The following is a 13,420-nucleotide window of genomic DNA, read 5'->3' as shown; positions in this document are numbered from 1 at the left end:
TAGTCAGAGAGCAGTAGAAATGTGGACATTTCTCAGCCTAACAACAAGTCAAATAATTAGTTTATACCAAATGTATGACCACCGCTTCGTAATCTCCTGACTCAAGTTTCCGTGAATATTTAATTGTGTGTGTGCTACATTATTACCACTCCTGTCTGTCCCGAAAGTAAACTATTCAGCTGATAGGAGATATGTTAGGCGAAAGTAGTTAGATCTGAACTGGATTAGATTCGATCTCGAAACCTCATTAATACTCACTGGCAGACGACTGTAGGAGAACTGCTTGGCTAAGGATGAGATACTGCTTTCATGGACCAGTAAGAGGTTTTGATAGTGTCCAAATGGAAGTGACAGGCAAGAAATGAGAAAGTTGGGAACTTAGGTATGGACTGATGGGATGGTGACAATGATTTATGCAAATGATGAAAGTATCGTTATAGTCACTGGAACTAAAGCAAATAGTCTGAGATTAGCACTTGCAGTCTTATGAACGCTTCCGTGCCTGGATTTTCGTCCTTACGAGCAAAATTCGCGGTGCTTGCAGTACTGAATTTCATACTGTTTCATGCTTTGCCTGTGATGATAACACTCTGCGGCTTTGGCAGAATCGGAACCTTGTGTGTGCTATAAGTGTAGGATTCAAATCCCTTCAAGTTTCTGGTGTGGTATGGTGTGGACTTTGCGTTCTTATGCGAATACACAGGATACACTTGACCGTGACTAAAAGTGTTAAGGCTGGGATACATCAGGGATCAGTCCTAAACCCATAGCTGTTCATAATGGTCATGGAATCATTATCACGAGATCTGAGGAAGAGGAGCTCATAGAAACTTTTATAAGCAGGTAATCTAGTGCTGATGGAAGTTAAAGTAAAAAAATGTATTGAAGAATTCAAGCAGTGGAGAGAACATATTATGAAGACTAAGGTCTCATTGAAAACATCGGGAATGCAAAGCTACAGTATAATCAGCGAATGACATTAGGGATGGTTGCGGACTCGGGTAAATGGTCATGTTGTGTATGCAGTTTGAGTGTGGGTAGAGATATCTGTAGTACATTACGTACTCGATGCAAACACTGGGTAAACAAGAGATGTAGAAAAGTGCGTGATAGCTTTAACCTGATGGCAGTTTTTCAGTGTAGGATACGTAGAGGCGTCGCCAGACCACTCGATGCTAGACCAATGCCATCCATGGTAAGAGATGAGTCATTGGAAACTGTAGGTAAATTTTGCTACCTTACTGATGCCAACATTGCTAAGGACGATGTCGGACAGAGTGCTATTGACTCTCGAGGGTTCTCAATGTCCACAAAAAGGAAAACTTTTCGTACCTGTGACAGGAATCATGTTGTAAGACAGTGAAGCATAGGGTGACAGAGGAAGCTACAGGGAGATTAAAACAAAAAGACATGCGGATGATTCGATAAATATGAGGAGTAAAGGTCAAATATGAAGTACCATCAGAAGAGTGGAGGTGATGGCTGGGAGTGGAAAGCATCACAAAGGATGTAGAAAGGAGATTGAGATGGCTTGTACTGTCAACGGAATGAATTAAGCGAGTTGGGTGTGTACATGGATAGTGATACCAGGCCGTCGAAAGAGAGGTGGTCTGGGTAAGGCACTGGACAAGCTGGTGTGTGCCAACCACTGAGTTGGAGGAATTACTGGAAAGCAGGAGAGAAACACAGCAGTTCGGAGGAATGCTGTCGGGTGAAACCGTCTGACCCATAAAACATATAATGTAGGCGTAAAACTGACACCACCACCACCACCACCACCAACAACAACAACAACAAAACAACAACAGCAACAACAACAACAACAATAATAATAATAATAATAATAATAGTAACAAGAAAGTAAAGTATACCTTTCTAGTGAATACATGACTCTGACTCACTTCTCTGGCATGCTGGACGGTGGCACTGCTGATCCCAGGCTGAAGAATATAAAGCCATCTTTGCCAGCACCCTTCACCCAATCTTCCAAGTCCTGAAAACACAGAATATCTTCTTGCTCTTTTAAAAAGATAGAAAAATGGATTGTGCACTTGTAGTATGAAGTGCAAGAGATGGCTCCACATATATATATATATATATATATATATATATATATATATATATATATATATATATATATATATCATGCCTTCAGCAGAATTAGTAAGCTACATCTTAACTCATTCGTTAAAATATTTTCTTTCCTTCTTGTTATTATCAGATAATTTTACTTTATTTCTGAGGGATACCTGGTAGTGAGGAGGGTATCAGTAACCTACATGAATTTTTTTGCCTCTTGAGTTCTCTCTTGAACTGAATAAAATCGTATTGTACTAACAAGGATACAGAGAAATATTTCCCATTGTTCTGAAAAGGTTAATCTGTTCTTGATTACAAAAGCCTTACCTGTGGGTGTTACTCTTAGTGGAACCAGAGAGGGACAAAAACGTATAACATGCTGACATGAAGGAGAGAGAGAGAGAGAGAGAGAGAGAGAGAGAGAGAGAGAGAGAGAGAGAGCACTGGCAACTCTACAGTAAGAAGTATATATGTATTTGTCATAATGTCACTGCTTTGCAGGATACCAGCAGTATTACCTGAACTATCTATCTATCTATCTATCTATCTCCCGACGCCCTAATCCCGCAAAGGGTGGCCGCAGACAAAACGCCTCCAAGTCACTCTGTCACCCACCATTTGACTAGCCTCCCCCCAACTCACCCCCCCTCCCTCATGTACCTCTCGACTCCATCCCTCCACCTCATCCTCGGTCTACCCCTCCCTCCCCCTCCCTCCACCTCACCTACATACACCCTCTTAGTCAGTCTTTCATTCTCCATATTCTCCACATGTCCAAACCACCTCAGTGTATTTCTCCTAATCTTCTCAACCACATCCACATCTACCCCACAACGTTCCTTCACTTCTTCATTCGTCAACCTGTCCCTCCACGTCACTCCACATGCTCCTCTCAAGTAACTCATTTCCACTGCTCTCACTCTTGACTTGTTCCCCTCTTGCAAGGTCCACGCCTCGCTTCCATACGTCAGGGTAGGGATCACAATACCATCATGCAGTGACTTCTTAACTTCCATACTCACCTCCCTATTTCTCATCACTGCTTTCAGTGTACCAATAACCTTCCTTCCTTGCTGTACCCTTTCACGTACTTCATCCCCCAAAGTTCCATCCTTACTCATCACACTACCCAAACACTTGAATGCACGCACACTATCCGTATCCTCACCATCCAACTTCACTGTACATTCTGTGACTTCATTCCTCTCAAACACCATAACTTTACTTTTGTTTACATTAACTTTCAGCTTCCTCCTCCTACACACTGTCCCAAATTCATTCACCAAATCTTGCAACTCCCATTCATCCTCACTCAACAATACTGCATCATCAGCAAACAGCAACACCGGAAGCTTCCAAATCTCACCCTCATTCATTAGAGCCACCCCCACATCCACTGCCCTACCTTGCACCTCCTTTACAACCCCATCCATATATATATTAAACAGCCATTGAGACATCACACACCCCTGTTTCAGTCCCACATTGAGATCAAAGAACTCACTCAGCTCACCATCCACTTGCACCGTAGCCCTAGCTCCCTCGTACATACTCTTCACAGCACTCAACAATTTCCCCTCCACTCCATATATTCTTAATACCTTCCACATACCTTGCCTATCTATTCTGTCATAAGCTTTCTCCAAGTCCATGAAGGCAGCATACACTTTCCTTCCCTTCTCTAGATACTTCTCCACTAAACATCTTAGAACAAATATCTGATCTACACACCCTTTTCCCTTCCTAAATCCCCCTTGTTCTTCTCCAACTAGCTCCTCTGTCATATGCCTAACCCTATCAATGAGTATTCTACCATATATTTTACCAGTCACACTAAGAAGGCAAATACCCCTATGGTTACCACATACTTCTCTCTCCCCTTTTCCTTTGTACAGAGGAACAATTATACCTGATTTCCAGTCCTCTGGAACCCTTCCCTCTTCCCAAGCCAATCTACACAACTTCCATATCCACTCCACAACAATCTCACCCCCATACCTAAGCATTTCACCACATACTCCATCAATTCCTGGGGCCTTTCCCAGCTTAATCTTCTTCATCGCTTCCACTACTTCCGCCCTACTGATCTCTTCCTCCCTCCTCTCATCTCTTCTTCTCCCAGCCATTCCCCAACCACTTATACTCACACTGCTCTCGCTCTCTACATTCAACAAATCCTCAAAGTGCTCCTTCCATCTCCTCAATTTCTCTCTCTTCTCCACCAACAATCTATTATTCCTATCTTTCACTCCCCTATTATTTCCCCTTTCACACTGCCTTACTTTCTTTACCTCCTTCCAAAACAATTTCTTACTCTCCCTCCATTTCACACTCAGATTCCTCCCAAACTCTTCATATTTTCTTCTTACTCTCCTTCACCACTCTCTTAACCTCCCTTCTCCTGCTCACATATACCTCTCTCTTCTCTCTCTCATCTTCTCCCCTACCTCTACTCGCCAACCATTCACCATATGCCTTCTTCTTTTGTTCCACAGCTCGTTTCACCTCATCATTCCACTATGCTGTCCCTTGTACACCCTTGCATCTCCTCCTCACTCCACAAACCGCCTCACACGCTGCGCCTATCTCTTCCTTGAATATCTTACATTACCTGAACTGAATGAATAAAAAAGATGGAAAACAGAGTAGAGCTGATAAAACTCACAAAGGTCACTATACCTCTTCTCAAAGGTGGGCGAGAAAGTCATTAAACATAAATATATATATAAATCACAAATACATGAACTAAAATTGACATAATTTTGGTAAAACCATGTATCATTGTAAAATTATGCTAGTACATGGATATTAATCATTCAGCTCTTTCTATAAAATTGTTAAACTGACAACCATAAAACAGACTGGGTTAAAAAAAAGCAGTGACTGCTGCCATTCTTGAGACAATACATAAAGTTGGTACAGTGTCTGTAGAAAGGGGTGTGGCATTAGTACTACTTTGTCTTAGAGGCTTCAGACGATGGGATGGCATGCATATCAAGTGTCAAAAATGATAGTCCTGGATACATATATGGTGGCATATTGTGGGCTGCATTAAACTGAGAAATGAAGTTGTGAACAAAGTCTAATTATTAAGCAACTTTTAGAGGTATTTCTGCCGCGCAGTGCTTCATAATTTACACAGTCAATAAGGTGTTTTCCTTTTTCCATGGCCAAAAAAAAAAAAGACTTCGTTATTAGCATAAGCACACTAAATCATTTTTACCTTTGGGAGAGGCTGTGGAGGTTGACAGTGGATGCCCCCTACATGTACTACAGCTGGGACAAATGGTCGTGGTGGCAAGTCAATTGTTTTCACACTGTAGAGACAGAAGATAACTTATGTGTTGTCGAAGAAGTTACTACAGGTATGAGTAGATTCAGAAGGCACAGTGGATGCTCCAGTGCTAATTTTAACATTTCACTGGTGACAGAAAACTTTGGATATGTGTTTTTCATGGCCAGCCTCTATGAACTCGGAATTACTATTCATCCAACTTAACGTAGCGATGATTTGTTTTCCTTTTCCAGTTATTTCACGTACCTTGGTGACAGAAGGCGAATCTCTTACCCTTTCCATAGTACATCCTCATGAGAAATAATATTCAATATTCAAGGTCTGAAAGGTGGAAGTTTTAAGCCAAGGTAAAGTGGATATAGTACAGACAGACAGAAAGAAAGAAGCTTGTCCCAGTGAACTGCATTACACCCTACCTGTTAATGAGTGCGATACTGTAGTTGTAGCGGATGGTGTGTATACTGGGCATATCATCTGGGCACAGACCTCGACGGCGACACTCATTCTCAATACTGTAGTGCAATGATAAAATCTGCACAGTACAGAATAAATAATTTTTCATCCTAAAAGAGCATCATCTAAGTATTTACTTCTTCACTCTGATGAGGCAACGCTGGTTTAATTTTGCTACCATTTGAGTTTTCTTAACATGTAGAGAATATTTCATAATGGTATGACTTTATTAGATAATGTTTCTTAGCCTTTTATATATTCTGCAAAAGATTTCCCATAAGATTACATTACAGTTATTTTGAGGCAGATAGAGTAAAATAAAATGGCATTATTGCAATGGTGGCATTATGTATATCAACTATCAATGGCCTCAAACGATCAACAACTTGTCAACACTATCATATTCCGTTCCTACAAATGACTATAATTATATCATATAATGTTATTCAACCTACAGTTTTCACTCATACATTAAGTACAATATAGCAACAGTATACTACAGATCACTGAACTATACAGTTAATTATATGCAGCTAAGGTATTTAATATTTAAAGACTCCTTGACAGTTTTACATCCAACATTGTACACAAGATATTACAGTAAAATAACATTAACAAACAGAATATAAGTATCACATACCTGTGCATGACATGATATTCAATTACAATGCCCTGCATGGCCTCTGAGACGGCATTGACAGCCCGTTGTGTAAAGGTCATTGGATGTATGAAACTAAACATCTTGGAAGCAACAAAGGAAGGGAAATTTTGATTTCCCGTCATATGAGAAAAAGGACCCATCAGTCCAGCTGGAATAACATATATGAAGGGCACCTGTTGAGGAAATAAACATATGAGGTGATATTAAAACAATCAAAGCAAAATACAACAAAAGAGTATAATAGAAGTGGCAACTTAATGTACATCAGCTTATATAAGTTAATAAGAAATTACCTCAGACACACCTGTTGAGAAACACAACATAATGCAGTGCAGTACAGGGAGTTCCCGAAACACAAAGCCCCAATATATGAAATTTCGAAGGCACGAAAGGTAAAAATATAGGACAAATTCCCCTAAACGAGAGGCATATGCTTCGATGGTCCGAAAAGCACTATGAGAAAGTGTTTCAAATTTGGCGTGTGACCGATCGCAGCGCCACTGTCGTGTATGGCAAGGCAAGCAACTACCTCTGCTTCGTCCCAGTCTGTTCCCGTTCCCCGGCTATCTAGTGCATGCCTTTTGTACTCCGAGAAGCGTCCTTCATCTTCACCATCATCTTCTGTGGAGTCTCTCAAGAAGAAGCAACACTGGACCCTGATGCTGGAGCACAAGCTTAAAGTTCATTTACCTTTTATTAACATTTCTAATGTAGATTTAAGAGTTTACAACCAGTCTAGTACAGTAGCGTAGTTAGCTGACAGTTTTGGGGGGACTCCTGGAACTCAGGTCCTCATTTTCGTAAGTTTCTTATGGGGAAAAAAGCTTCAATAGGCAATCAATCAATCAATCAATCATTTCCTGTGGCACCCCACGGGATGCATAGGGCCGAGATGAACTCTCTCCACCAATATTTGTCTCTTGCCATCTCCTTCAGGTCCCACCAACACGCCTCTCCTGCTTCTCTTTTCATTGTCCTCAACCATGTTTCCCTCGGCCTACCTCTACCTCTTCTTCCTCTAGCAGTCCACTCTGGCACATCCTGTATTAAACTGCCTTCTTTTCTACATATGTGCCCCAGCCACTTCCAACGAGACAGTCTCACATATTCATTAACTGGTTCCCCTCTCGTAATATCCCTTACTCTTTCATTTGTAACTCTGTCTTGCCACTTTACCCCAAAGAATCCATCTTAGTATTTTATTCTCAAATCCTAATACTTTCTGGTCTATTGCAATTGTACTGTACCAAGACTCATGCCCATAAAATAAAATTGGTCTAACTATGGACTTGCAAATTTTCACATTAGTATGTAGCGAAAGCATATTATTATTCCAAACAGATTTCAACGTTCCAACAGCTCGCCAAGCCTGTCTAATCCACTCCTCAATTTCATTGTTTAATAATCTATTAGATGATACAATCGTTCCCAGATATTTAAAGTTTTCTACATTCTTCACCAAACTATTCCCAATTACACAATCGATTTGGTTCTCCACGTTCATCTTAATAATTTCAGTCTTTCCACAATTTATTACCAATCCCACTTTTTCTCATTCCTCCACCAGACAATCAAGCACCCTCTGCATCTCTTAAATGCTTCCGCAAATCAGTACATTATCATCAGCATAGTCCAAATACATCAGCTTCATATTTTCTTTCCAGTTAATTCCTGCATCTGCTCTCCTTACAACCTTTCTCATAACATAACCCATAACCAAAACAAACAGCAATGGCGAAAGAACTCTTTGAATCACGCCTGACCTAACTTCAAATGGATCACTCAAAGAACCACCCACCATTACCTTACAAAAAGTACCTTCATGCAAGCTTCTAATAATATTTACAAACTTTTCTGGTATACCATAGAATCTCATAATTTTCAACATAGCTCCACGTGAAACACTACCAAACTCCTTTCCAAAATCCACAAAACACATACTAAGTGGCACTTTCATCTCATTAGCTTGTTGCATTAAATGCCTTACAACAAAAATCTGATCATTACAACGTCGACCCTTTCTAAATCCCGCTTGTTCTTCTCTTAAAATTTCATCAACTTCTGGCTCTATTCTGTTCAACAAGATTCTGGAAAAGACTTTTGCAACTACAGGTGTCAAAGTTATCCCCTTCCAATTGCCACACACACCTAAATCTCCCTTTTTTGGTATTTTTATAATCACTCCATTTTCCACTCTTCTGGAATTCCACCATTATCCCAAGCCACATTAAAAAGTTTCAAAAGCGCATTCATCAAGTCATCATTTTCCACCTTAAGCATTTCAGGGAATATTTCATTTTCTCCTGAGGCCTTAAAATTCTTTAGCTCCTTTATAGATTTTGCTACCTCTTCCAAGGTTATATCCCCTGTTTCTATCTACAAATCTCCCTCGGCTGGCAAAATGTCCTCTTCAGCTGGGATTGGTCTATTGAGAACAGATTCAAAATGCTCTTTCCACCTTCCTTTTATATCCAAATCTTTAGTCATCAAATTACCATTTCTATCTCCTACAGGTATTTCCTTCCTTCTCTTTTCAGTCCCAGTTAACTCCTTTATGACCTGATACGCTGCTCTTGTGCTCTGACCGTCATTTTTACTTAATTTAATTTCTGTCCCTGTTGCCTTTTCATCATATAGCCTCCTCTTATCACGTCTAACGAGTCTTTTTACTTCAGAATGTAAACTCCAGTACTTTGCTCTAAGTACTTCAACTACCATCAACATGTTCTTTACTTCTTAACTTCGCCTTTTTCCTTTTCTGAATTGCATTCCATGTTTCATCTGACATCCACTTTTTCCTTCTCGCTTTTCCCTTTTTCTTAATAGTAACCTTCAGCACTCTCATGCAAAATCTTTTTTACCTCTCTCCACATTTGATTAATATCATTGTCTTCAGATTCCATCAAAGTCTTCAGGACTAGAAACTTATTCCTACATTCCCACCGAAACTTTCCTTCGTGTTCTCATCACTTCTCAGCTCGTCAAAATCATAATTATTACCTCCTGTACAATTACCATTAACGATTCTCTTAAGTATTATTTTAATCTTTGACACAACAAGTTGATGATCACTACCTATATCTGTCCCCCTCCTTACGCACACATCTTGCAAATAACTCCTATGCCTTCTGCTAATTGCAGTGTGGTCAGTCTGGTTACAGTATTTACCACATGGTGAAATCCAAGTAGTTTTATGTATTTTTCTATGCTCAAAGATGGTTCCACCAATCATAAGGTCATTTGCCAAACAAAAGCTTCGAAATCGCACCCCATTTTCGTTTCTTCTACCAACACCCTCCTTACCCATACAATCTTCAAAGCCATCCCTACTACTGCCAACAATCGCATTAAAATTACCAATGCAAACTATCACATCATGTCTTGCCACTCTATTCACTACATCCTGCAGCTTCTCATAAAGGTCATCCTTCACTTCATCAGCAGCCTCATTTGTCGGAGTGTACCCTACAACCATACTGATATTACCATGGTCAGATTTTAAACGAGCATAATGCAAGCGCCCATTAATTGGTTCAAACTCACATACTGCCTTGCAAGCATCTCTACACAGCAGTAAGCCTGCTCCTTGGTAATGATTTCCATCACTCCTGCTAGAAACCAACATAGTAATACCATCTTCCAAATTCATTTTATCAACCCAAAGCAACCTCGTTTCTGTAAGAGCACAAATATCCATCTTGTATTCCTTGAACACTGAAATAAGTTCTTCCGTTTTACCAGCTTAATTGAGAGTTCGAACTTTCCAGTTTCCTATTCTTAAGGTTCTTTTTGGATGTATAAACTTATTTCTACACCGTGGGATTCTTAGCACCCCCTGCACACTTCAGGGCTGCATGGAGCTTTTTTTTTTTTTTTTTTTATGCGAGGAAGAAGGAACCAAGGGCCATGAGCCAGCAAAACTATTCCTTCCAAGAGAAAAACAAAATACAAGAGAGAGCCAAATTCAAGATCCATTCATTTCGAGATGCCTGGACACACTGCGTTTGAAAGACTGGAGATCATAGGAAGCAGGAAATACAGACAGAGGGAGACAGTTCCAGAGTTGACCTGTTGCATAAATGAAGGACTGGGAGTAATGGTTAATTCTTGCATTAGAGAGTTGGGCAGAAAAGGGGTGAGAGTTTGCTGCTAGACGGGTGCTATGCGCCCGTCGTAGAAGTGGAGGTATGCATGTAGACAGTTCAGAGGAACAGTGACCATTGAAGTAGCGATAGAAAAGAGATAAAGATGCAACATTGCGGCAAAGAGACAGAGGTTGAAGGGAGTCAGTAAGAGGAGGAGAGTTAATGAGACGAAAAGCCTTTGACTCCACCCTATTGAGAAGAGCCGTATGTGGGGAGCCTCCCCACACATGAGAGTTGTACTCCACACAGGGGCGGATAAAACCCCTGTATAGAGTCAACAATTGTGCAGGGGCAAAGAAGGAATGGAGTCGGCTTAGCACACCCAATCGCTTGGAAGCAGATTTTACAAGAGATGTAATATGATCTTTCCAAGATAAGTCCCGAGCAAATGAAACCCCAAGCATGTTCAAGGATGATGCGGGATTAAGTTGAGTATTATTAAACATAAGTGGGTATACCTGTGGAAGATTTTGTCGGGTTGATAGGTGCAAAAACTGAGTCTTTGATGCATTAAAAACAACAAGATTATTTTTACCCCAGTCAGAGATACGAGCCAAGTCAGACATTAGGTGTGCCATAGCCTCATCCCTTGCTTGCTGAAGTAACTGCTGAGACGGACGTTGTGGGAATCGAATGGAAAGGTGAAGGGTGGAGTCATCAGCGTATGAGTGGATAGGATTACATATACAGCTTAGAAGGTCATTGATGAATAAAAGGAAGAGAGTTGCTGATAGGACAGAGCCCTGAGGAACACCACTGTTAATAGATCTAGAAGAAAGATAGCCGTCTACAACAGCGGCTATAGAACGACCAGAAAGGAAGGTAGAGATGAAGGCACAGAAAGAAGGATAGAAACCGTAAGAGGGCAGTTTGGAAATTAAAGATTTATGCCAGACTCGATCGAAAGCATTTGAGATGTCAAGTGCAATGGCAAAGCTTTCGCCAAAGTCCCGAAAGGAGAATGACCAGGAGTCTGAAAGGTAGGTGAGAAGATCGCCCGTGGAGCGTCCCTGGCGGAACCCATACTGACGATCAGAAAGAAGGTTGTGATAGGAAAGATGCTTTAAAAATTTTCTATTAAGAATAGACTCAAAAACTTTTGAGATACAGGATGTTAAAGCAATTGGGCGATAGTTAGAGGGTTGGGAATGGTCACCCTTCTTTGGGACTGGCTGAATGAGAGCAAACTTCCAGCAAGAAGGAAAGGTACAAGTTGACAGACGAAGGCGAAAGAGTTTGCCTAGGCAGGGTGTAAGCACAGAAGCACAGTTCTTGAGAACAACAGGAGGGACTCCATCAGGCCCATATGCCTTATTAGTACTGAGGCCAGCAATGGCAGAAAATACATCAGCTGAAGAAATTTTAATGTTAGCCATGAGGAAGTCAGAGGGGGGAAGTGATGGAGGAACAGCACTGGAATCATCTAAGGTGGAATTGGAGGAGAAAGTCTGAGCGATGAGATCTGCTTTATCATTAGAAGAAATAGCTACAGAGCCATCAGAGTAGAAAAGAGGAGGGAAGGATGATGAGGTAAAGTTGTTAGAAAGGTTTTTGGCAAGGTGCCAGAAGGAGCGGGAAGAGTTTGAGTTGGAGAGTTGAGAACATTTTGTACGGATGAAATTATTTTTAGCAGAGCGAAGAACAGACTTAGCACGATTCCAGGCAGCAATGTATAAAAGATGTGATTCAGGGGTGGGTTGGCTCCGGTACCTTTTATAGGCCCCCTCCTTGTTGTGGACAGTGTTAGAACAAGCGTGATTAAACCAAGGCTTTCTTGCGTTAGTCAAAGGATATGAGAAAGGAATGTATGCTTCCATGCCCGAGAGAATAACCTCCATAATGCGCAAGGCACACCCAGATGGCTCATGGCCATGAAAGCAATAATCATTCCAAGGAAAATCAAAGAAGTACTGCCTGAGGGCCTCCCAATCTGCAGCTCCAAAGTGCCAGAGATGACGTTTTTTTTTTAGGGTCCGCAGGTCGTACCAGAGCGATAGGACAGGTTAAGGTGATAAGGTTATGATCGGAGGAGCCCAACGGAGAGAAAAGATTAAGAGTGTAAGCAGAAGGATTAGTTGTAAGGAAAAGATCAAGTATGTTGGAGCTCTCTCCAAGGCGGTCAGGGATACTTGTAGGGTGCTGTACAAGCTGCTCTAGGTCATTAAGGATAGAAAAGGTGTAGGCTTGTTCACCAGGTGGATCAGTGAGAGGAGAGGAGAGCCAAAGGTGGTGGTGAACATTGAAATCTCCAAGAATGGAGATTTCATAGAAAGGAAAACTGGATAGAATGTGTTCCATCGTAGAAGTAAGATAGTCAAAGAATTTTTGATAGTCAGTAGAATTAGGAGATAAGTAAATAACACAGATATATTTAGTCAGAGAATGACAGGAAAGCCGAAGCCAGAGTGTAGAGTATTCAGAAGAATCGAGTTCAAGAACACGAGAGCAAGATAAGTTGTTGCGTATATATACACAACAGCCACCTTTGGCTTTGAAATGAGTATAGAGAAAGTAGGAGGATACAGAAAAGGGTTTGCTGTCAGTTGCCTCAGACAGCTGAGTCTCAGTTAGGAAAAGAAGGTGAGGTTTAGAGAAGGAGAGGTGGTGCTCAACAAAACGAAAGTTAGAGGAAAGGCCACGAATGTTGCAGAAATGAAGAAGAAGAGAGTCAGACAGTGGTTCCAGGCACCTTGAGTCGTCACTGGGAGAGGGGCTGAAGGTGGGGGCATTTATGGTCCCGCCCCCTGGGGACTCCGAGGCTATGTTTTTCGACGCCATTTTTGAAAA

At 41.2% G+C, this 13,420-nt stretch overlaps 1 protein-coding gene across 1 annotated transcript in view; it reads right to left on the bottom strand.

The window, feature by feature from the left end:
* LOC145401757 (UDP-glycosyltransferase UGT5-like) overlaps positions 1 to 13,420 on the bottom strand; it is an 82,079-nt gene that overhangs the window by 33,871 nt on the left and 34,788 nt on the right. The window contains exons 3-6 of the mRNA XM_080273937.1: positions 6,468 to 6,661; positions 5,791 to 5,886; positions 5,303 to 5,396; positions 1,902 to 1,993 (exon numbers count right to left, since the gene is read on the bottom strand). Coding sequence (XP_080130063.1) covers positions 1,902 to 1,993; positions 5,303 to 5,396; positions 5,791 to 5,886; positions 6,468 to 6,661 — 476 coding nt within the window. The remainder of the gene's footprint in view (positions 1 to 1,901; positions 1,994 to 5,302; positions 5,397 to 5,790; positions 5,887 to 6,467; positions 6,662 to 13,420) is intronic.

The sequence above is a fragment of the Coenobita brevimanus genome, chromosome 56 (genome assembly GCF_032717465.1).
Source record: "Coenobita brevimanus isolate Jiangsu-jjx chromosome 56, ASM3271746v2, whole genome shotgun sequence".
NCBI classification, from domain to species: Eukaryota; Metazoa; Arthropoda; class Malacostraca; order Decapoda; family Coenobitidae; genus Coenobita; species Coenobita brevimanus.
Note: the sequence above shows the minus strand (reverse complement) of the source record. Positions and strands in the feature narration are given on the sequence as shown.